At 36.0% G+C, this 25,056-nt stretch overlaps 1 protein-coding gene across 1 annotated transcript; it reads right to left on the minus strand.

Moving 5' to 3' along the window:
* Positions 1–257: 257 nt before the first annotated feature.
* LOC131963019 (cytochrome b-245 heavy chain) lies at positions 258–23,059 on the minus strand. The gene is made up of 13 exons (XM_059328144.1): positions 22,983–23,059; positions 21,394–21,486; positions 16,229–16,339; positions 15,209–15,293; positions 14,389–14,537; positions 10,780–10,961; positions 10,011–10,143; positions 9,797–9,889; positions 8,170–8,423; positions 6,092–6,254; positions 4,132–4,278; positions 3,922–4,046; positions 258–1,349 (listed from the first exon to the last, which is right to left on the minus strand). Exons 1-13 carry the CDS (start codon positions 23,025–23,027, stop codon positions 1,232–1,234), a joined length of 1,698 nt encoding a protein of 565 aa, XP_059184127.1. The 5' UTR covers positions 23,028–23,059; the 3' UTR covers positions 258–1,231.
* Between the last annotated feature and the right edge of the window lie 1,997 nt (positions 23,060–25,056).

Genomic DNA, 25,056 nt, shown 5'->3' on the forward strand with positions numbered 1-25,056 from the left:
ATACCAAATGAATTCCTTTTACACTTTACAAAATATATCAACAAATTAATTATAAAAACCTCTAATTATCTAGGTAATTAAAAAGAAAGTAAACAATCTTTCAAGTTTTTTTTAGTTTATCAATAATGATGATCAAATGATATATTTTGAAATATAAAACAATGTGAATGCAGAACAGGATGTCCGAGTGAGAAAACAAATCAATGAAGAGATGAACGAGGTGTCAGACACACTTATTGACCTGATGCACAATAAAACTGAGTCAACATCAGTGTTTTTATTGTTTCGTCCTCTGCTGGCAGCTCTGAGGACATTAAGCACTTTATTTTCCATTTTTTTATTTATATAAAAGTGAAATACTCATATAAGTTCATGAACTTCATGTGACAATGATGTAAAAATTTTTGTTTACAAATCGTTCATTAGAAAATGTTTCCAGCTGAAATATTGCATATAAACAGCTTAAATTCCCAGTGTCTTTAAACGTCTCGTTTGATCTGAGAAACCAGCCAAAAAGAAACTGGCTACATTCAATCAAGTTTCTGATTGATCGATCTCCTTGTTTGAACATGTTGAAACAAAAAAAAAACATTAATGAAAATAAAAACAGAAATAACATTACCATTTCCTTCCCCCCAAAAACATTGATCAGAACTTGACTACAGTTGCTTTGTGAGGTCTTCTTTTTTTACATTTTGAATGTGGCCAGATTAATCATTTGGAGCCTTATTTAAAGTATTATGTAACATCATATAGAGATATACCCCATACTTATATGGGGTCCCACAGGGTTCACTTTTAGGACCTTTGCTTTTCTCCCTTTACTTGCTTCCCTTAGGGTCTATCCTATCCTTCTTTCCAATTTATCTGAATAAATTTCACATTATTTTTATCAGAATATCTGGAAATTTGAGCATGTGGGGATAGGTGCTAAAATGGAAAATTGAGCAGCAGTAGACTGTAACTAAGTTCATTTACTCAGATGCTGTACTGAAGTGCACTTGTAAGGTGCTTGTACTTTGCAGTTCAGCAGATGGAACCTCATTTTGACCTCAAGCGAACAGAAAACTCAATGTGAAAGAGTGTTGAAAGCAGCAGAGTTTCACTGAGAAGAAAGAAAAGCAGAAGAAGAAGCTGATGTGGAAAACATTTCCTCCATTTTTGAGCAACAACGGCTTGTTTGCAAAACGTCTGATGCAAAGGGGAGCTGAGCTGATGTCTCCTGCTGCAGTTAGAAGTTCTCCTTGTTGAAGATAAACTTGACGTCCTCCTCAGAGTGGGACAGACATTGTTTCTCCAGAGACTTGCCAAGCTGCTGCGGGCCACACAGGAACACACCCACTTTAGTTCTGAGGATGCAAAAACAGACGTAAATTCACCATAACAAGAGTTATTTATTCTGTTATAGTTTCATTTAGCAGATGATTTTATCCAAAGCAACCGATTTGAGAGTTCATACAACACAAGCAAAGATCTGTCAGAAGACAGCACATGAGTCACTCAGTGCGTTTACATGCACAGGGCGGGGGTAGCGAAAATCGCATAAAGTTACCTGTGTGTGTGTTTGAAGCATATGTATGTATGTGTGGCAATCAGAGACAAAACAATCAACAGAATTAACTGGCACCTGTTCCGCCCCAGTGACAGCAGAGGTAGACAGACTGGAATTTCTGGCCATTTTTTTTGGCAAAACCATAATACCTATCATTGATCAGACTTCACTTTGAGCGTCCTGAGTTCTTCCTGAACGTCTACATATTTTTTTTTTAAGAAAAATGAAAAAATAGCTTTCTTAGAGCGATCTAAAAAAACTGTTACATCTTCCTTATTCCGAAATCTTCCTGCGTTTTTAATATGGGAGCCAATGAGGCTGTTGGTGCGTGTTGGTGGCGCATCTTTGCGTCCTACACCCAAACTATAACTCTGACAGCTTTACCAGAGGATTGTGAGTGAGAAGACAAATTTTCCTACGTTTCTATGTATTAATTATTTCTGTAGGCCTGGAGCGCAGTTTTCAAATTTATTTTTTGACAATTTTTTCTCTCCCTCTACACTCTGGCGATGATGTCACACACTGTGACACGAACATTCCGTGCAATACACAGCATTTATAATCTCAGAATTTCTCCAAAAATGATCATGGTCATTGAACAGGGATTGATAAAAAACTATATGACCTATCGAAACGTGGATTAATACACCGATACAAAAGACTTATGTCTACTGTTTAAAGTTTCAATGGAGTCTGTAGGTGAAATTATGCCGGAGAAGTAGACGTTTAAAAATCTCCAATTATTGTTCTTTTTCGCTCATTTTTTGTCGGCCGTCCCATTCATTTCAATGCAAAATTTTGGGCAGTTTTTCGCGACTTACGGCGCGAAAAATTCATATTCTGTAGAGAAAAGTAATAGCACACCGATCCCGATCAAACCGCACGTTTTGATATATAATTTGTCCTGCAACTCTTCAAGTTGTAGGACTAGTAGTGGGACGAAATTGTGTCCGGAAGAGGAAGAAGAAAAAATCCACAGTATAACAGTAGTGCTCGGTGCGATTGCCCCGAGGCCCTAACTAGCAAAGTCACGCTAAAAACGAATCAAAACTAACTGAATTTGAAAACAAAAAATCACAACGAAATTAAAACTAAAACTAATGAAAAATCCCAAACTATTATAACCTTCCAGTCCAGGAGATTTTGGTTAAACTTTTTCAACTTCCTATGCATTAATTTCTGTCTCTGTTTAGCATCTTTCAGTCTGTCCTTACATCACATACATGGCTCCTTTCTCTCGACAAACACTTAGCTATCAGTCTGAAGTAGTATAAAGTTACAAGGAACCCAAAATACAAACAAAAGACACCGGTTTCTATGGAAATTTACCATTTTTAAAAACTATTTATACACACAAAAACAGAAAGAAAAAAAAATCGATAAATAAAACTATAAAACAGTCCTATTGCATGTAAATTAAAAATAGTAATAGTTTTCATTGTAGAAAGAAAATTCTCATTTTAAAAATGGTCTAGAAACATAAATGGCACACTCGGTGAAAGCCCCTATGATTGCACTTTCAACTGGCTTTCCCAGCTTGTCTGTTATATAAATAAAGTTATTACTGTAAAAAAAAAAAAAAGTCTCAGTATATTTTTAATGAATAGATGGACTCCAGAAGGTTAAAGTTGAAGTGAATTTTTAAGTGAAATTTTGGAATGTCGCAATCAAGAAAATGCATTTCAGGACGTTTCCATCAACTGGTTGAGAGCAAATAAACAAAGCTGCAGTAACGTACTTTGGTCAGTAGATGACAGTGTAATGTGTTGCTGGAGGCTAATTCGTCAGTTAACAGGAGAACAAGTAGAGAGAAAAAAAACAACAAAAAAATTTGTGAAATTGAATTTCGTTGTCAATTTTTGTTGTCAAATTCAGTTAGTTTTAATTCATTTTTAGAGTGAGTTTGCTAGTTTTAATGAGTTGGGTTTTTTTTGGAAAATGCTGAGTTTTAGTTTAGTTTTCATTAGTTTCAGTGTTAGTTTTAGTTTTTTTGTAATGGGGTATCTGTTGTGTGCGAGATTTAAAAAAGTCACAATAAATGTTTCCTTTATTTCCTTTGTCTGATCCATCTCAGCCCCAATAAGATTATTAAGTCATAAAACCAGATAGATGAAATAGATTTCATATCAACCAAAAGGTTTATGTACGAAAAAAAGTTGACATTTTCACTATAATTTTATTTAGTTTTGTAACCACACAATACAGTTTCAGTTAGTTATCGGTTTTTTTAAAAAAAACTCTAGTTTGTATTTTTATTTCAGTTAATGAAAAATGTTTTTTCAATTCTAGTTTTGGTTATTTGGTTAGTTTTGGTTAACTATAATAACCTTGGTGAGAGTAGAGTGTGACAGTGGGTCAGTGTGTCTCACCCCGGGTGCTGTGTTGCAATGTTGGTGAACTCGTTGTCCCAGTTGGGTTTCCCGTACAGCGTTTTCTGTTTGAGCCCTGTGATTGGATCGTTCTCAGCCTCGTGGTGAACACGGAAGTGAGCGGCCTGACAGAGAGAGAGAGACACAATCCTTTCTGAAACATTTACGTCTCACAGTTCAAACAATGAAACAGAATGTGACGGTTGGTACCTCGGTCTCCTTCCAGCGGGTCAGGTAGATGTTGTAGCTCAGGAAGTCGGTCACGCCTTTCTCCGCCATCTGATCCTCCAGAGACTGAAGCAGGTCGGCGAACCACTCAAAGGCCTGCGTCTCCGGACACAACCAGTAGAAGTAGATCTGTGGAGGACAGCAGGAGCTCACCTTTAGTGTACAAAATATTTCACTATTTTACAGGCTTTTCTTGTTTCTTCTACGCAAGTGAGTGTCATTGTTTAAATCAATGTATTTGTATCTTCCAAATATACTTAAATGAGATGTCTAAGGGCGCTTTCACACCTATCTCGTTTGGTCCGGACTTTAGGACTTTTCATTTTGATCCGAACCTAACTTCCAGGTGTGAAAGGTGCCACCAAAGGACCAAAGTTTGGTCCGACCAAAAGAGGTGGTCTCGGTCCGGACCGAACGAAACAAGGTCCGAACCTTTTGCAGTGTGAAAACAACTTTATTTGTAGTTATTAGTTAATGACAGGAAGTTTTTTTCTTCTGCTGCTTTCGAATTATGGTACTAGGAAAATACTTTGCCATAACTGGCAGGATTGCGAGCCGTTTTCTCCTCCTCTCCTGTTGACGGTGATACAGTTTTGGCATGATGAGGAGACTCATAATTCTGAAAGGGCCACAGTATAACAGTAGTGCTCGGTGCGATTGCCCCGTGACCCTAATAATCCAAATGTATACAATGTAACAGAACACGGACCTTGGTTCGGACTTTCAGGTGTGAAAACGCCCTAAATAAGCTAAAATAAAGGTTTTGAATGCTTAAATATCATCTTTGCCATTTTTAATGTGCTAATGTGCCCTTCTGATTAAACACTGGCCCCTCCTTGGCCCCCACAGTAAAATTGGTCTAGAACCGTCACTGCTTCTACATAATGTGCAAATTCCATAAAAAGGTAAATTACTTTTTTTTGCAAATCTTAATCATATAATAAAAGTTGAAATCTGTAAATTAATATAATGGGACATTATAGATTTTTCTTTAACAGTATTATTCAATTACTTAATGGTCTTGAATGTTAAATTACAGTAAATGTTATGTAAAAGAACAAGAACAAAAACAGTGTAAAGTTTTACCATTAGATATTCACAGCACGAAAGAGAGGAGATGATCATTTATTTGAGTTAACTTGGTCGGCCTTTGTGAAGTACACATACACACATATATACACATACATACACACACACACACACACACACACACACACACACACACACATATATATATATATATATATGTATTGTACTGATGGTTATTTAGGTATATGAAATTAAATTTTTTTATTTTTTATCTGTCTTTTTCAATTAATTAATTAATTCATTCTTATTAACAAGGTTGTTTATTTTCCTATCTGTTGCGATATCTTTGTGAATATAGAGAGTACTTATATGTTGTTTATATATTTAAAAAAAAAAAAAAATCATTAAAATCTCTATTTAAAAAAAAAAGTTAAGTAAAAAAGTCTGGCAGCAAAAGTTGCCAAACACTTAAAGCCATATTTAAGTAAATAAATAAATAAAACATTAGTTATTCTACATTGAAATATTTTTAAATACAGATATTTGTTGTATATTATCTATATTTTTAAGGACATTATCTCTACAATAACTCAAAACGGTTGTTAACTGTTATTCAACAGTAAGTGTCAGTGTTGCTGACAGACTTTTTACCATTTTATACGATTTCAATTTATATTTTTTTTTTACAGTGGTACTATACACTGTAAAAAAAATAAAAGTTATTTTACAGAAGATTTTTTTTTACTTTATATTCATGTAATAAATTTACAGCCCAGCAAAAATTGGAAAAGAATGCTAACTGCAAATGCTAAAATCTTTTCTGTCTGCAAGACCACAATAAAACTACTTAAAATGTCATTTTTCTGATTGGAGTCTGGTTTTTTAGAGCTATGAATCAATGGAAGTCATTCACCTTCTTGGTGAAGACGTCCTGGTTGTTCTGGATGCGTTTGTACCACACTGACTTGAGGATGGAGGCAAAAGGAGTCACACCGATTCCCGCTCCAACCAGCATCACCACCTCGTACCGGAACACGTCCTCGCTCGCCGTACCAAACGGGCCGTCTATGGCAAGCCTGAGAAACAGAAAGAAACTGTCACCAACTTCATGATTTATTTTACTTTTTGAACACCTAACCATGTGGTTTCTTTACTTCTTAACTCTATGGAGTTTTGGGCTATTTAGTCCATGTTTGAATCCTTTTCATCCTGCCTTTATACACCACTTAAAAAATGTTTAAATGCCATGTTGGTATTTTTTTCCCCAATACAACCTCACCTATATGAGCTAATAATAATTGTTCCTTTTTGGTTCAAAATGTTGACCCAGTAAGTCAGAATAAAAAAATCAAAGAAAAACCCACATAAATGTGATCTTGTGATTGTGTGTGATCCTGTCATCCAACTCTGGTTATTCTAGTTGGACTCTTTAGCTGAACAATTTTGGTCATTTTGTGTATTCTTTAGTCATTTTGTGTCTTTTTTGGTCATTTTGTGTCTTTTTTGTGTCATTTTGTCTTTTTTCATCATTTTGTGTCTTTTGTTGTGTTTTTCTTAGTTATTTTGTGTTTTTTTCCCTCATTTTGTGTCTTTAGTAATTTTGTGTCTCCTGTGAGGTTTTTTGGGTCATTTTGTCTTTAATTTTGTGTCTTTTTTTGGTCATTTTGTGTCTTTTTTGAGTAAGTTTGTGTCTTCTTCTGTATTTTTTTTTTTAGTCATTTTGTGTCTTTTTTGGTTATTTTGTGTCTTTTTTTAGTCATTTTGTGTCTTATGTGTTTTTCTTAGTCATTTTGTGTCTTATGTGTTTTTCTTAGTCATTTTGTGTCTTTTTTTGGTCATTTTGTGTCTGTTTTGGTCATTTTGTGTCTTTTGTTGTGTCTTTTTTAGTTATTTTGTGTATTTTTTTAGTCATTTTTTGTCTTTTTTGGTCATTTTGTGTCTTTTTTAGTCCTTTAGTCCAACATAAAATGTGATTTTGAATCTTTTTTATACTTTTAAAACACTATCATGCTCAATAAAGAATTTTAAATGTTGCAAATATGAACAAAGGTGTCAAATATAACATATAAGAGGGTTACATCCAGTTCTATCATTTTATACTAAATATATTTGAGCTTGTCTCCAGTTTTACTTGGTATATCATCATCAAGCTGAAACTGGCCTCATGGAGTATACAGCCAGAACTTTAGAGGTAAATTTACAGTAGGGCTCCACGCTGCTTTGTTTTCTAGTCTGGATGTGATGAAGAAGTCATGATTTGGAGCTTTTGGAGACTCCAGAGGGTTTATGATGTCACGTTGTAAAAATGAAGCAGCGTGGAGCTTCCCTCTAAAGTACTGGCTTTAAACTCTATGAGGCCAGTTTTGTTTGATGATGACAGGACAAGTAAAACCAGAGATATGATCAAATATTTTTAGTATATAAATATAGAACTAGGTATTCTCATTTTACCTATTTCATGTTATACTTTTAACAGACATTAAAATTCTTCATGAGCATGATTGTGCAAAAAATGTAATTTTCCAAATCTGATGTTTTTTGTTTTATTATGTTATTATTTGATTTTATTTAAAATTTGTATAGTTTTTTTCTTATTTGATTAGATTTTTTTCATATTCTATTTTTTCTTATTTAATTTGTATCCAATTTATTTATTGTATTGTTTTTTCATATTTATTCATTTTTTAAAAACAATTTTAATTTAAAAAATCCAATTATTATTATTGTTATTATTATTAATAATATATATTTTTATTTTTCATTTTTTTATTTTTTATTTTTGAGTGCCATTTTTTTCTCTCTGTTTTTGCTGGGACTGAAACCTTTTACTGCAGACCTGCTGTTTGAGTGTTTTCATCACGGAACAGGAGATTGCTCCGTGAGTTTATATTGTGCAATTTGCCGCTGCGGGCTGTGAATGTGACTCCTGCTGGGAGGAAATGAAACATAATGATGAACACTCTGAGGCCCAGTTGTCCTCCTGAATCATACTTGGGCAGCTTCCAGGCCTCCTGAGGCTGTGTCTTGTCTCCTACGCAGGCCTGGTACAGCGCCTCCGTCCAGTCCCCTACGATGCGGATGTGGGCGCTGAAGTAGTCCTCCTCGGGGGCCGAGGTCAGGGTGAAGGGGTGCCACTCCAGTCTGGAGGCGGACGGACACTGGATGAAGACATACTGTCCCACCTCCATGTGGAAACCTTTCCTCTTCATCTGCAGCTCCAGAGTCTTGTGGGGGTGCATCACCACCTGAGGGACAGGTAATTTAATTAATTTAATGTCAATAAACAGATGAAAAGGTGTTTCCTTTAGGGGGAAGAGTGGCCACTAGGAAAGTCTCATGCCACGCCTTTTCAAATGTCCGCTCACTCTGCGTGTCTCCATTACAAAAAGGCCCCTAGTACTGTTTTCGTTCAGATTGTGCTTGGAGCTATAACGGATTAAACACGGGAGACGCAAATGTGGCCACCTTCGCTAACTGTGCACAACGTCAGCAGCTCATCATAAACAAAGCAGCATGGCTAATTATGCACAGCGTCTCTGCTGATCATAAACATAGTGATCGTGAATTAAACGGCATCGCTAACTGTGTACAGAGTGTCTGGTGCTTGTTGTAAACAAACAGAGATCGCTAAGTGAACACCTCCTGCAGCAGCAGCACATACACACTGTACTGCTAAAGAGCTAACTGTTAGCCTATTAGCAATTTGCAGACTGGACGTTAAGGGGTTAACATCCCCCCCGGCTCTGTGACTGCAGCTGGGAGAGACTGCTGCAGGAGGACTGTGCCGCTTCCACTTGTTCTTACTCTTCTTAACGAACCTCTGGGGCCGGCGGCTCATTAAGAAGAGTAAGAACGAGTCTCCAAAAGTCTCCAATAACCCAGAAAAAGTGGCTGGATTTGTCGCCGGTCACTTTTTTGAAAAATAGTCGCTAAGGGGGTCTGAAAAGTCATTAAATATAGCAACAAAGTCCCTAAGTTGGCAACACTACTTAGCTGGCTTTTAAAAAAAGGATCGTGCTGTTGTGGCGTTGGGTACTACGTCACATCCTGCTTAGCGTTCTATCCAATCAGCAACCAGGCTTTTTTTAGGGGAGAAGAAAGGCCCTGCTCTTCTACAGGGACAAAAAAGTCGGCTCATATTCAAATTAGGGGCGTTTCGGCGAGTGAGACCCGCCTCATTCTGGGTATTGGGCTGTAGTGGAAACACTGTTTATGATGCTGATGTGAAAAGTCTGAATTCATGCTTTGTCAGATCTCTCTGCAAGACCAGAAGAAAACTATTTTTAAAATGACTGTTTTCTGAATGGAGTTTGGCTACAAATCAATTGATAAAATGTATTATGGGTTTAAGGAGTTTTTAAGTTTAATACAAAACTAAAAGTTAACAGAGAAATTTAGATCATTTAAGGTATAGATTATGGGATGCTTTCAGGTTATTTGGCCAATTTTATGGGTTTTCATTAATTAATATGAAGCCAGAATAAAGTGATTTAGCTGCGATGAAATGTCAACATGATGCTGATGTGGAAAAAGTCTGAATTCATGATTTGTCAGGTCTGAAAGACCACAAGAAATCTGTTGTTAAACTGACAGTTTCTCAATGGAGTTGGGTACACACCTTGGTGATGACAACTTTCTGGTGCGATCGATAGATGCGGACGAGCCTCTCACAAACATAGAGGAACATGGGGCCCACCACCCACTTCCACGTCTGGAGGAAAGTTAAATAATTACATTTAAAACAGCATTAAATATGTTATTTTTGTTATTTTTCAGAATAAAACAAAGAGCTTTTATTCTCCACCAGAATAAAACAGGCCTCCACAGCTCACCATCGGGGGGTTTCCAGCAAACTCTGGTACAGCACACCCGGACCCGTTAACTCCCCAGTTTTCAAACTCTTTGTCACATTCAAGTGGGTTGTTTGTGTCCAGGCTGGCCTTAGTCTGACCTCTCACAATCCGCCTGCAAGCAGTCAATGACACACACTTAAATATCTGTATTTCAGAAATATATACCTGGAGAATAACAATGCACAAATGCACAAAATGTCTTCCATCCATCCATCCAGAGGCAGTAGGAGGCTAACCTTTTGCAGTGTTTTTACAATTTATTTCAAAATGTTTTAGATTAAATTTAGATTTTCTCTAAGAAAACACAAAGTTGCCTAAATTTACATATTTTACAATTTGAATGTGTATTTTAATTTTTCTCTCTTTTTTTTATTTTTATTTTTTTTAATTTTACATAGAATTCACTATAATTTAACATTCAAGACCATTAAACAATTATAATAAAACTGTAAACATTTTTTTCAGATATCAATATCCATTTTATGGTTGATATTCCTTATTAAAGTAATTTATCATTTTTATGGCCTTTATACTTAAAGTAGAAAAAACAAGAAAAACCCTGTAAAATAGAATATGCAGTATATAGTGTAAAATATTTGTTTTTTGTTTTGTATACATAAATCTTAAAAAGAAAAATTGAATTGAAAATTGTTTTTTTTTTTTTATTTAAAGCTTGAATAAAATTTGAAAAAGTGTCTTAATGTAATTATTTGTAATTTCTATATTTCAAGTGAATTGTTCCTCTTACCCGAAGCCGTGGAACACCAGGCCGATGAAGAAGATGACGAAGAGGTGGTGTGTGTACCAGAACACCTCAAAGTAGGACCTGCGGATGACCTCCATGGACGAGGTGATGATGAGGATGAGGGCCAGCGTGATGGCCACGCCCGTCAGCCCGGCGATGGTGGTGAACATGACGATGGTGGGGTTCTGCAGGGACACACAGCTGGTGAGTGTTGGTGTGGGTCGGGGGTTATGGGCTGAAATATGTGCCACCAGAAACTGAATTTGAATTATTTATATTTGAATTTGAATTGCTTAACTTGAATAATTGCATTAAAAAACTAAATTTAAATCACATAATTTGAATTTGTACTGTTCAATTTGAATCATTGCATTGAAAAACTGAATCTGAATTGTAATTTGAAATTGAATTTATTAGTTTGGAGCTGAACATTCAGTTCTCACAATTCAAATTCAGTTCACAAAATTAAATTTAAATTTTCTGTGACGAACATCCGGGTAGTTGAGGCAGAGCAATCGAGCACAGTTACACAGAGCGCCTTTGGCCAATCAGCACCTCTGTTTTATTTTTGTAACATTTGTTGCCACCCAGTTGCCATAGCGCCTCTTCGGCCAATCAGCACCTCCATTTTCTTTTGTAACATGTGTTGCCACTCGACATGAAAGAGGAAGAAGTTAGACTGGCTTGACCATGGATGAGGCTGAAACGGAACGGAGGTGCTGATTGGCCAAAGAGGTGCTATAGCAACCGGGTGGCAACAAATGTTACCGTAAAAAAACGGAGGTGCTGATTGGCCGAAAAGGTGCTCTGTGTATCTTCTATGTAAGTAAATCTGTGTCATTGGAGTTTGAAAAAATTCAACCGGTTGATTTTTTTGCAGTTACATTTTTTGCAGTTTAATTTTTTGCAGTTTAATTTTTTGCGGTTGAATTTTTTGAGGTTAAATTTTTAACTTTGAAAAACATTCAGATACATAATTTCAATTCATAAATATTCAGTGCTAGAAATTCAATGTCTTTTTTATTTCAAACTCCAATGACACAGATTTACTTCCATAATCTTCGTTGCAGAAAATTGAAATTGAATTTTGCAAACTGAATTTGAACTGTGAGAACTGAATGTTCAGTTCCAAACTAATACATTCAATTTCAAATTACAATTCAGATTCAGTTTTTCAATGCAATGATTCAAATTGAACAATACAAATTCAAATTATGTGATTCAAATTCAGTTTTTTAATGCAATTATTCAAGCAATTCAAATTCAAAAACAAATAATTCACATTCAATTTCTGGTGGCACATATTTCAGCCCCTACACTCAGCTGGTGAGTGTTCAGTGGGTCGGGGTCTTCCCAACTTCCCTGTTTGCTCATAGTTCCTGTCAAGGCTCAGAGTGAGTGTGGGTGGGAACTCTGAATAAGGTTTATGGAACTCATTAACATCCACAGGGGGTCGGCTAAAAAAAACTACACAGTCTCAATTTAAACCATTTAAAAACAATAAAACTAAGGTACTGAAAATGTTTAATGCATTCTTTTGCAAAAACAGATATCTATATTTTATCTTCATCATCATCATGTAGTTGATGGTAAATGGAATGGACTGCACTTATACAGAGCTTTTATCCAAAGCGCTTTACACTACACACTGCACTCATTCACCCGTTCACACATTTATACTGGTGGCAGAGGCTACCCTAAACGGTGCCACCTGCCACCATTGGGAATTCATTCACACACTGATGAACGCAGCATCGGGAGCAATTTGGGGTTCAGTATCTTGCTCAAGGATACTTCAACATGTAGGCTGCCATGGTCAGGGAACCACCGACCTTCCGTTCAGTAAGCAACCGACTGAAACTTTTGGTAAAAGTTTTATATCAGGACTTGGAGGTTTCTGGTTCCTCAGACTGAGAATCTTCACTATACATATCTTAAAGCTTCTGCACACTTGAGTCATTTAACATTAGATCTGACATGAGAAGCTGCTTATTTCTTTCGTAATGACTCTGAATACTGTAAAGAGGAAGTTTCCGCAAATTACCAAATATCCGAGGACAAATATCTCCAAAAGAGGAAGTTTGTCGGATGAAGTAAGACTTTTTTCAAGTTCAGGACTTCACAGATTTGAGCAACACATTTAATGACATTTATTTTTTTTTAAAACATTTAGTTTTATCTATTTTTTCCCCCACTAAATTTAATTGTTTTTCCTGATTTAATTTGATTTGTTTTTCTGATTTTAGTTTTTTTGTTTATTTATTTATTAATTCATTTATTTATTAAATGATTTTATTTTTATTTGTTTCCTATTTAATTGCAATTTTTGTATTTTCTGTGATAATGACCATAAGAGCCAACTCAGAAGTTGAATACTATAAAGAAGAAGCTTGTCTGATGAAGTACATCGTTAAATCCAAACGAGGCAGTTCAGGACTTCACAGATTGAGTAACACGTTTTAACCATAGAATGTATATAAATAATGGACTTAGTCACCGTGACCAAACCAGTAAACCTCCTTTTTTATATCTATATAATGTTATATATAACTTTATTGACACGTTGCCGTGGATGCGCATTATTCTTGTTCTCTCCTGATGACGGCTCGCATTGTTAGTGACCTGTCAATCAAAGGTAGCCACGCCCAAAATCATACGATTCTATATCTTCTATTTTCTTCAAAATGGGGCCATTATTTGCACTATTAACATGAGCGACTGTGGGTCTGTTGGTAGAGTGGTCACCCGCTGCTCGGATGGTTGGTGGTTCAATCCCTGACCATGGCAGCCTACATGTTGAAGAATCCTTGAGCAAGATACTGAACCTCAAATTGCTCCCGATGCTGCATTCATCGGTGTGTGAATGAATTCCCAAAGGTGGCAGGTGGCACCGTTTAGGGTAGCCTCTGCCACCAGTATGAATGTGTGTGTGAAAGGGTGAATGAGCGCAGTCTGTAGTGTAAAGCGCGTTGAGTGGTCGCAAAGTGATATATAAGTACAGGTCCATTTTCCAAATTGTCTTGAAGAAGATTTTTGGTAACGCTTTATAATAAGGTCCTTAATAACCATTAATTAACAAGTAATAAGGCATTGTTCTCGCTTTAGATCCGGTACTTGCAAAAAGCATAGTTAACTTATAGTTAACTTATAATAGATGAGCAATAAAGTATATTTTAATATCAATAAGCAAACAAAATAAGATTAATAAAGGCATAGCAAAGACATAATGGGTGGGTCATGGGTGTTTGTAATGCCATTATTAACACTTATATAAGCTTATAAACACACAATAATGTTAATAAGCATCTAGTAAGGACTTACAAGGGCCTTATTACTTGTTAATTAATGGTAATTACAAGGACCTACATATAAAGCGTTACCAGATTTTTTACTAGCGATTGAGACCATAGTTTGAGACCAAATTTCTGAGGAAATAAATCAAGTGAGAAGTTTTCTCATTTTGCACTGAAATAAATGGACAAAAATGCTTTTGCAGCCAAACTTAGCGCCCCCTGCTGGAATTTTCAGTGGAATGCAGCTTAAGGCACTTCCTGGTTTGCCTCCCTGCTCAGACCTGGAGGTTGCCACCTGGTTTAAATTCGAATCACTCACCGTCTCATTGGTCCTGATGGGGTTGAGGTAGGACGCGTTGTCCCCGTTGCCGATCTCAGACAGGACGAAGGGCAGCCAGCTGCTGTTCCGGTTCAGCTGGGCATCCATGAAATACTCAAAGTTAAACAGATGTGCAACGATGTGCACGGCTGCAACACAGAAAACACTTCAGAGAGTCAAAACAGAGAACACATTATACTTATCTGCTACGGAAGCTGCACAGTGCTGCCTATCATCAGAAATAAGAGTTATTATATGTAAAGTGTTTGTTGTTTTGTATGGAAGCCAAGAAAGGCTGTGAATTAAATTATACTTTAATGTCAAGATCACAGAAACCCTGGCTTTTTTTACATTATTATTCAATCTTGAAAGTCAAATTACAGTGAATTCTCTCTAAAAAAAGAGTAAAAATACACATCATATTGCTGAATGTAAAATTAAGGCAACTTTCTGTTTTCTTATAGTAGAACTTTAGATTTAATTTAATTTAAATGTAAAATGGTATCAGAAAAAACCCCTGATAAAAAGTCTGGCAGCAAAAGTTGCCAAACACTTCATATGCCAGACACCGTCACTTACTGTACATAACCATCGTTTTGAATAATTTTTCAATTAAATTTATAAACAGAAATGTTCATAAGCGATGATCTGTTCAAGAACCGTTGGAAAGTTCAAACTCTGACCATAACACCTGTTTCTCTTTTCGATAAACAATGAATTTCTGAAGATTTTTTTAAATAAATAATAAGTTTCAATTTAGATCCAATTTATTGTTTTCCAGAGTTGATATTCATAAAACATCTTCAACATGAAGCCGTACCTGTGTGGAAGGCGATCATGTACGCCACCAGTTTGTGAAAAACAATGTTGCGGTCCAGTTGGCGAGCGGCTGTGCGGCTGCAGCACTAAGTACAAACATTAACATAAAGAGCAATGAGTAAACTGTTAAAACAGATAAGTGAGTGATTCTTATGAACATGGTACAGCTCATAACAAAGATCTAAGAACATTGAATACATATTTTCTTGAACGTTTATAACATATACAATCTAAAGTCACTGTTTAATATGAATTTATAATCTATTTAACGAAAAGTTTTTTTTTGTTGGCAAGCACTTAATCATTTTTCTATAAAACTTATAAAAAGAAATGTTCATAAGCGATGATCTGTTCAAAAACCGTTGGAAAGTTCAAACTCTGATGATAACGCCTGTCGAAAAACAATGAATTTCTGAAGATTTTTAAAATAAATATTAAGTTTCAATTTAGATCAAAGTTATTCATGTTTTCTTGTTTTCCAGAGTTGATTATCATAAAACATCTTCATTATCCTCAAGGGTAGCTGGACCAACATGTATTTTATAAAATAAATACACATATTTTAATGCAAACGATTCTATCATTACCGTAACATCTAACCATTTTTTTTCTCACCAATTTTCATTCAGATTTGGTCTTTATACATTGTTAAAAACTATAATGTTGATTATATTCTGTCAAATTATATATATTTTTAAACAAATCTATATTTATTTTCATAAAGTTTATTAAATATTTATTGTATATGAGTGACATTTTTATCTGGACGCATTACGGTAATGACTGATGAAAAATATGTTTAAAAATATTATTTTAACACAAAACAATGAATTGTGCCTCATTATGGCTATAATGTTTATTCATATAAAGTGAAATATATTGAGTTTAATAAAGTATGTCCTTATAATCTTCACAGACAGAACTTAGACTGGCTTCTTGAGAATCACCCAGTTGTTCTTTGGTAAAACTTTATTTGGGGTGTTTGAATGCTGTTTGGATGAAATGGGAGTATTTCATGTACCTGAATGGTTCCTCGGAGGAAGGACAGCAGGTTTCTGCAGACTGGCAGCAGAATGAGCATGCAGTTGAAGTTGAGGGCGGCAGCAGGAGCTCTGGCCCAGGACAGAGCATGCTGAGGGGTCACACACACACGAGTCAGTTACCAGAACCAAGAATAGCTGAGGATACATACAGTTGAAACCAGAAGTTTACATACACTATACAAAATGAAGCTTTTTTTTTCTCACTTATTGACGTGAAATCACTTTTCCTGTTTTAGGTCTGTTAGGATTACCAAAATTATTTCTCTTTGCTAAATGCCAGAATAATGAGAGAAGGGTTTTTAAAGACAATTTTTCATACTTTCTTCAAAGTCAGAAGTTTACATACACTAAAAAAAACTGTTGTTTTTACGGTAAAAAAAAAACAGCTGTGGTTGCCAGAACTTCACAAGAATAAATACGATGCAACTTTTTCTAATATTACGGTAAAATTAAATTAGCACTGTTTATTTCACGTTTAAGATTGCCATTTTATTTCATTTTTAACCGTATAAATAAAAAGTTCAAAAGAAACACTGTTCTGCCATATAATTGACAAGAAAATACTTTATAATGCTGCATGGATTAAAGATTTTACCATTAAATATTACAGTATTTTTTTTTTTTTAGAGACATTTAACAGTTAGAAAAGTATTCTTTACAGAAGATAAATGCAAAAATTACAGTGATGGCTTGTATATATATTATAGTATATTTTTGTTACAAACACGGTGCCAGAGTATTTTACAGTGTATTTAAAAAAAAAAAAAAAAAACTGTAAAAAATACTGTTTTGGCTGATATATACATTTATGGTGTTTCATTGTTACTGAAACTGAATTAACCCATTTATCATTTTACATCGTTTACTGTCATGGTTTAGCAGTTTTTCACTGTAAAATCTACAGACATTTTTTACAGTGTATACTAAGATTACTATGCCTTTAAACAATTTGGGAAAGCCCAAATGATGGTGTCATGTCTTTGGAAGCTTCTAATAGGTTTATTGACAACATTTGAGTTAATTAGTGACACACCTGTGGATGTATTTTAAGGCACACCTGAAACACACTGCTTCTTTGTGTAACATCATGGGAAAGTCAAAAGAAATCAACCAAGATATCAGGAAGAGAATTGTGGACATGTACAAGTCTGGTTCATCCTTGGGTGCAATTTCTAGATGCCTGAAAGTGCCACATTCATCTGTTCAAATAATTATACCCAAGTATAAACACCATGGGAATGTCCAGCCATCATACCGCTCAGGAAGGAGACGGACTCTGTGTCCCAGAGATGAACGTGTTTTGGTCTGAAATGTGCATATCAACCCAAGAACAAATTAGTCAGGCGGCTTAGATAAATCAAGGGGACACGCCAGACAAAAGGAACAAATTTTTTCTACGTGCTCTCCATCCCCATAACTTTCAACTTTTGGTAGGAGCCACTTCATCAAGATTGTGGATCGGAGAGTTCAGCCATATAAAGTCTATGAAAACCAATATATCTTCCAAGCCACCTAGAAGGTCAATCTTGGTGTCAAAATCTACATTTTCTGGGTTAAAGAATCATTTAAAGCTCTTGAGAAAATCATTCGATGATTATTATAATGGGTCATAAACATTGCATGTATTCTGAAAAATTGATAAAATACACTAATGGCACAAGTGGCTGTGGTGCTCATGCATGAAGGCACACTGGAATTGCAAAATCTTTGTGGTTGTAAATGTAATAAATGATAAAAGTGAAGCTGATAAAGTTTTTTTTTTTTTTTAGATTTTTTAGCTTTATTGACAGGAGAGATATTGAGAGTGAAAGGGGGAGACAGAGGGGAAGACATGCGGGAAAGGGTTCTGAGACGGATTCGAACCCGGGCCGCCCGCTTACGAGGACTGGGCCTCTGTGGTACGCGCGCTACCAGGTGTGCCACCGGGAACGCCCCAAAGCTGATAAAGTTTAATAAATGTATTCATATTATGAGTTTTTCAGAATACACGCACTGTATGTGACCTATATTAGTATATGTCAGACCACTTAGGAACTGAGTTGGAAATTAAGTTAATATATGGCCAAAATGAACACATCTATTTGATCAAATAATCATCTAGTGATATTTTCAAGAGCTTTAAATGATTCCTTGACCCAGAAAATGTATATTTTGACACCAAGATTGACCTTCTTAGTGGCTTGGAAGATATATTGGTTTTCATAGACTTTATATGGCTGCCATCTCCGATCCAAAATCTTGATGAAGTGGCTCCTACCAAAAATTGAAACCTATAGCGAAGGAGAGCATGTGGAAAAAATGTGGTGCTTTTGTCCCCATTCTTCTAAAATCTGGTCCTAAGCTGCCTGACTAAAGCAAAAGACCTTGTGAAGATGCTGGCTGAAGCTGGTAAGAGTGTGTCGTTATTCACAGTGAAACTAGTCCTGTACCGACATGGGCTGAAAGGCAGATTACACTTTGCAAATGCACACAGGGACAAAGACCTTAATTTTGTGGAGACATGTCCTGTGGTCTGACGAAACTAAAATCGAACTGTTTGGCCATAATGACCACTGTTACGTTTGGAGGAAAAAGGGGGAAGCTTGCAAGCCTGAGAACACCAACCCAACAGTGAAACACGGGGGTGGCAGCATCATGTTATGGGGTTGTGTTGCTGCAGGATGGACTGGTGCACTTCACTAAATAGATGGCACCATGAAGAAAGAACATTATGTGGAAATACTGAAGCAACATCTCAAGACACCAGCCAGGAAGTTAAAGCTTGGGCACCAGGGCCGGCTCTAGGCATAGGCGACGTAGGTGGTCACCTAGAGCGCCATCTGCTGGAGGGGCGTCGCCAGTCACCCTCAAGGGAGAAAAAAAAAAAACAATAATAATTTTTGATGCCCATTGTCGCCCCTTGCTTTGTGTTCTGTCTTGAAAATAATAAATATTAACAATATAAAGAGACAGATAAACAATGACATTTTGTCACTTGTGGTGCTGAGTCACATGACGTGGGGTCATTGCCTTGCCCCCCTTTAGACGGTCAGATCACTGTCAGAGGTCAGGTCACGTCAAGTGACAGACAGGCTATGTTTTGATATATCTTGTAAAATGAAACGGCCGTCAAAGCTCTCCGGTGTGCAGTATCGAAAGAGAAGAAAAGAAGAGAAGGAGAAGAAGTCCCAAACTTTTTTTAAATGCCTTTTTGTGTGAAGACGTTTAATTTGTATTAGCTTGCTAGCTAGGTTGAAATAAAGCAATGCTAGCTGAACACAGTTAAGCACATTTTCGCGGGATTTGCACTAACTTTGTTAGCAGCCTCCAGCTGTGCTTCTTTGAGAATTTACTTGGAAGTTAATAATTATATAGACAGACAGTTGTATTGTATAGCCTGGCTGGCACCATGGGCAAACAAAAACGGGAGTTCCACCCTCCGTGAAACAGCAAGCGGAGCTGTTCAATACGAATGGATCTCGCCTAGGGCACCAAATGGGCTACAGCCGGCCCTGTTGGGCACAAATGGGTCTTCCAAATGGATGAAATGACCTGAAGCATACTGCCAAATTAGTTTCAAAGTGGTTTAAGGATAACAAAGTCAATGTTTTGCAGTGGCCATCACAAAGCCCTGATCTCAATCCTATTGAAAATGTATGGGCAGAGCTGAAAAAGGCATGTGCAAGCAAGTTGGCTTACAAACTTGGCTCAGTTACACCAGTTCTGTCAGGAGGAATGGGGCAAAACTCCTGCCAACTATTGTGAGAATCTTGTGGAAGGATATCCAAAATGTTTGACCCAAGTCATACTTGAGCCAAAATACTAATGAAATGTATGTAAACTTCTGACTTCCAAGAAAGTAATAAAAACATTGTCTAAAAAAATTATTAATTATTTTGGCATTTAGCAAATAGAAATAATTTAAGTAATCCTAATTGACCTAAAACAGGAAAAGTTAAATCTGATTGCATGTCAGACACTGAGAAAAAAAAAAAAAAAAAATCTGTGAGGCTGTTTGGTGTCATTGAATACAGAAAGAAACCGATTGTTTCACTTCCACTCAGTTGGATGCAGCTGTGAGTCAGCTGTGACCACAGAGCAGATAGAAGGAGGTGTGTGTGTGTAGATAAGCTGTGATTAGAGCGGGTGTGGGTGTGAATTAATTGTAAAGTGTTCAGGATGTTTTATACTGCGGCATGCTGTTACAGGAAGACCATGAATGAATCACCTGCTCAAAGTCAAACAACTTAAGCGACTTTGAGTACCTTAAAAAGCGCTATAAATATCAAATGTATTATTATTATTATTATTATTTATTAACTTGACTTTACTCTAAGATAGTTCGTACAGATACTATCTCTCCATTCTCTTCAACCTGAATACAAATAACACAACTGCATAAGCCAAAATCCAGTGTGCAGGACATTGTTAGGTTCGCTGTTGTAGAAAAAAAGCAGTTTGGTTGAATTTAGGCAACAAAAAAACCCCTCTTCTCTAAGATTAGGGCAATTAGGTTATGAGTCTCCTGACATGCTGCAGGGCAGGCTGTGAGAAGAGAAGAAGAAGAAAAAAGAGTGTGTGTTATTAAAGCACTTTGATGGTGTTCATGTTGGGCATCTGCTGCAGTTTGAGGAACTGAAAAAGGTCATGTCCTGTTTTTTCAAACAAATCTTTTCCCACAATTTCCATGAATTGCTTGATTTGTTGCTCAGACTTTTTCTTCTCTCTGAAGTGTGGAAACTTTAATAACTCCCACGTATGTGATGCAAAATAAAGTGTGCGGTAATTTTGTCGGATGCAGCTTAACCCATAAGAACCCATGGTGACACGTGTGTAACAAACACTTTAAATGTTCTAGAATTTCCCATATTCAGCTTTATGCTTCACATTAACTCATTAAATCACTAAGCAACACATACTCAACACCCTGGTGTGGTGGTCATGTGACTGTGACAAGAAGTGACTTCTCCAAAATGTGGCTGTGACTGGAAACAAAAATGTAAAAAAGTAAAAAAGCTATGTTCGAGCATATTTGCCACTTTAAATCTCTTAAATCTGCACATTTTTTCTTGTAGATTTGGCACTTTAATCTAGTGAATTTGCAAATTCAGTTAATCTTAATTCAGGAAATGACTCCATATAGAACATGTAGTCTCAGACTCACCCCGAGCAGGACCCTGGTGTAATACCATTTGTCCGTCAGGAAGGCCATGTAGAAATGGACGAACAGGAAGGCGTTGATCCCGAGCCATACCAGCTGCAACACAAAGCCAGATTATTGACCTCTGACCCCCAGATACCTTTATGGTACAAGCCCACTTTATGCTAATAACCCACAAGTCTCCTTTTTAGAGACATGCACACTTTATGCTGATAACGTGCAGTTTTTCTCCTGTTCTTTTGTTTTATTATATGTGAATATTTCTGCATACTAGGGTCCCTAAACAGTCTGTGAGTGACATAAATGAAAACCCTAACCCTAATATACAGTCTGTGAGTTGCATAAATCGGGTATGACTGGTGAGCTGAGACTCTTTTAGACTCAATGAGCCCAATTTTATTTTTTTTCTCTAAGTTAACTTTTTATTTGACCAAAGAAATGGGTCGCTCCCTCAACCTATGCCCGAATCCCCTTCCTCCATCTTTTAAAACCACTCCCTTTTTTTTAATAGAAAAAAAGACACATTTTTAATAGCTTTTATAAAAGAAAACAACTCTTGTTTAAGGAACTTTTAAGAGATATATATCTATATGGTCCTCCTGCGCCCGTGCCCTACGTTTTAACCCAAACCTTACCCTAACCCTAATATACAGTCTGTGAGTTGCATAAATCGGGTATGTCCGATGAGCTGAGACTCTTGTGGACTCAATATGCCCAATTTTATTTATGTGTGATGATGTTAGTTAGTGTTTAAAATGAGCTGCTTGACCTCTAGGATAATCGCAGCCTTATAAGATTTTATGGCCACAAACTAGACACCTAGAGCATTCAGAGGATTGGGACTTTCTATACTATATAGACAACAAGGGGATTTTTTTCAAAACAACACAAGCGCTTGCCATTCAATTGCCCAAAATACAGAAATTGACAATATGTTAAAAAAAACTAATCACAGCATGGATTTTCCTCTGGTATTCCTTAAGGTTTTGCTGTCTCGAAATGGGATTATGGAGGGATTTTTAATAATTTTATTGGTTATAGAGTTTTAAAATTAGTTAAATTGAGCACCAAATTTATGTAACAAATGGTATGAATCCAAAAATGTACACTTAGTGGATTTTTAAAATGTGGATACAAATACTAATATACTAATACTAAATGATCAGCCTTTAGAAAATAGAAATACTGTTAATAATAAACTTTATCACTCAGTGTGTTGCGATCAGAATTATATGTCTTAATAAATTAGTCTTGACAATAATCATGATATTGATATCTTAAAAACACACATGATAAACCCCTCTTTAGTTACATCTGTATCTTCTCATATTCTGAGCGTGATTCATCTGCTTGAAAAGAGACAAATTGAAAAATTCTTCCCCAAATGTTCTTTCATTAAATAATTTTCAAAATGATCCAATAATTTACAAGAAAAGCAGAAATGAGAGAAAGTGTTTTTCTTAACGCCTAAAATTGCAACTTTATCTTAATAAAAAACAGCAGAAAGTTATAAACAAACTGACTTTAAAAAAAAAAGCAGATTATGCAGAATATAAATGCCAACACATATAAAATAATTAACTGACACTCACAATTACAAAGATGGAGAGTCCCTCGTTGGCAGCAAAGTTCCCCATGTTGTGTTAATGTGACGATAGAGAAGGAAGCAGGAAACAGTGAATGAGGAGAGTCAAGGGTTACTCATTTTATAACCTTTGTCAGGGGCAAATAAGGAAGTGGCCCGTCACAGTTCCAGACACTGCTTTTCTCTTTAATATTTCCTCCAATCTGCTTAAAGGATCCTTATCAAGTCCTGCTGTTAACATTTTATCAGAGCCAATGCAAATAAAGTCCAAAGACACAACAATAATCAACCTGATTTAGCTTCTACTTTTCTCTAGCATGATTTAAAAGAATATCAAATAAATCTTCTTTAAACTTTTTATTTAAGATACACTGTAACAAAAAGTCTGTAGATTTTATGTTGAAAACTGCTAAACCATGACAGTAAAAGACGTAAAATAATAAATGAGTTAATTCAGTTTCAGTAACAATGAAACACTGTTAATTTATATATGAGCCAAAACAGTATTTTTTACAGTTTTGTTTATTGAAAAATACATTACTCCACTGTAAAATACACTGCAATATGTATTTAATGTAATATATATAAAAGCCACCACTGTAATTTTTGCATTTTTCTTTTGTAAAAAACACTTTTTCTCACTGTTAAATGTACTAAACATCATATCTCTAACAGAAATATACTGTAATATTTAATGGTAAAATCTTTAATTTTTTCGGCATTTGTAAAGTATTTTCTTGTCAATTATATGGCAGAACAGCATTTCTTTTGATGGAAAAAACCTTTTATCTATACAGTAAAAAATGAAATAAAATGTCAATCTTAAACGTGAAATTAACAGTGCCAACATCTTTTTACCGTAATATTAAAAAAAAGTTGCACCGTATTTATTACTGTAAAGTTCTGGCAACCACAGCTGCCGTTTTTTTTTTTTTTTTTACCGTTAAAACAACAGTTTTATTTATTTTTATAGTGTATGAAAGATTTCAGTGCAGGCAATTTCGGACAATGATCACTTTCCTGACTTTCTGATCTTTTTATCAGCCATCAGTTATTGTTTAGGTCTTAAAACCAGCCAGAAAATAGTGAAAATACCAGAAAAAGAGAGAATCTTAACTGTGTTGAATAGCAGTAAGTCAGGAAAACAGAAATGGACTGGGCGTGCTCATAGATTTCTCTGTGGGATCCTGGACGGGTTCAGGTGACCGTTTAGGAGGAACTCATCTGTGATGGTGACAGAGGAAGTGGCAGATTTCTAAATGTGAAGTAAAATTCATGAATAATTTCCACACACTTCCTGTTTCAAGCTAAACTGCAGAAATGGAAACACCTGAAATGGAGGGTAGAAAATAAAATAAAATGTTTCTCATCTCATTCCATTCCATTTAGAAGGTTAAACGTTTAATTTTAAAGGGTAGGCTGCAGCTTTTTTCCTGATTTTAAATTAATCTTTCTCACATCAAATCAAATCAAATCAAACTTTATTTATATAGCGCTTTTCATACATAGAAATGTAACACAAAGTGCTTTACAAAAAATAAGGATAAAAACAGACAATAAAAATGACAAAACCCACCCCTCCCATCCCCGCATACACATCTGTATGTACACACACACGCACATAGACATGCACGCACACAAGCACACAAGCACAGACTCAGACTCACACACATGCCACTCTGAAGCTTTTCTTTCCTGATAATCAAAAAGGTCTTCAGGGACTTTCTAAAGGGGTTCAGCGGTCTTGAAAAACAGGATTCAAGGAGTAATTTCGGGAGCTGTTAAGGTTCAGAGGTTGATGAAAATGTTTCAGGGGTCCTTTTGAGGGTTTCAGAGACTCTTTCTTAGGATTCAGAGGTCTTGAAACAAATCCAAACGCCTAGAGCTTGTTGATTGGTTTATGGTTGGGCTCCCAAACTGGATTCAAAGAGTACTTTAGGGGTCTGTTAAGGTTCAGAGGTTGTTGAGAAGGTTTCAAGGGTCCTTGAAGGGTATCAGAAACACTTTCAAAAGGTTCAGGTGTCTTGACACAGGTCTAGAGTCTGTTGATGTGCTCCGAAACTGGATTCAAAGAGTACTTT

The sequence above is a fragment of the Centropristis striata genome, chromosome 24 (genome assembly GCF_030273125.1).
Source record: "Centropristis striata isolate RG_2023a ecotype Rhode Island chromosome 24, C.striata_1.0, whole genome shotgun sequence".
Lineage (NCBI taxonomy): Eukaryota > Metazoa > Chordata > Actinopteri > Perciformes > Serranidae > Centropristis > Centropristis striata.

What these genes read in the sequence shown, in the direction of transcription:
- LOC131963019 (XM_059328144.1), bottom strand. Translation starts at nt 23,027, where the DNA reads ATGGGGAACTTTGCTGCCAACGAGGGACTCTCCATCTTTGTAATT. An exon ending in GACTCTCCATCTTTGTAATT is followed by an intron (nt 21,487 to 22,982) that starts GTGAGTGTCAGT and finishes TTTGTGTTGCAG; the next exon opens with CTGGTATGGCTCGGGATCAA. An exon ending in CCCGCTGGAAGGAGACCGAG is followed by an intron (nt 4,047 to 4,131) that starts GTACCAACCGTC and finishes TCTCTCTGTCAG; the next exon opens with GCCGCTCACTTCCGTGTTCA.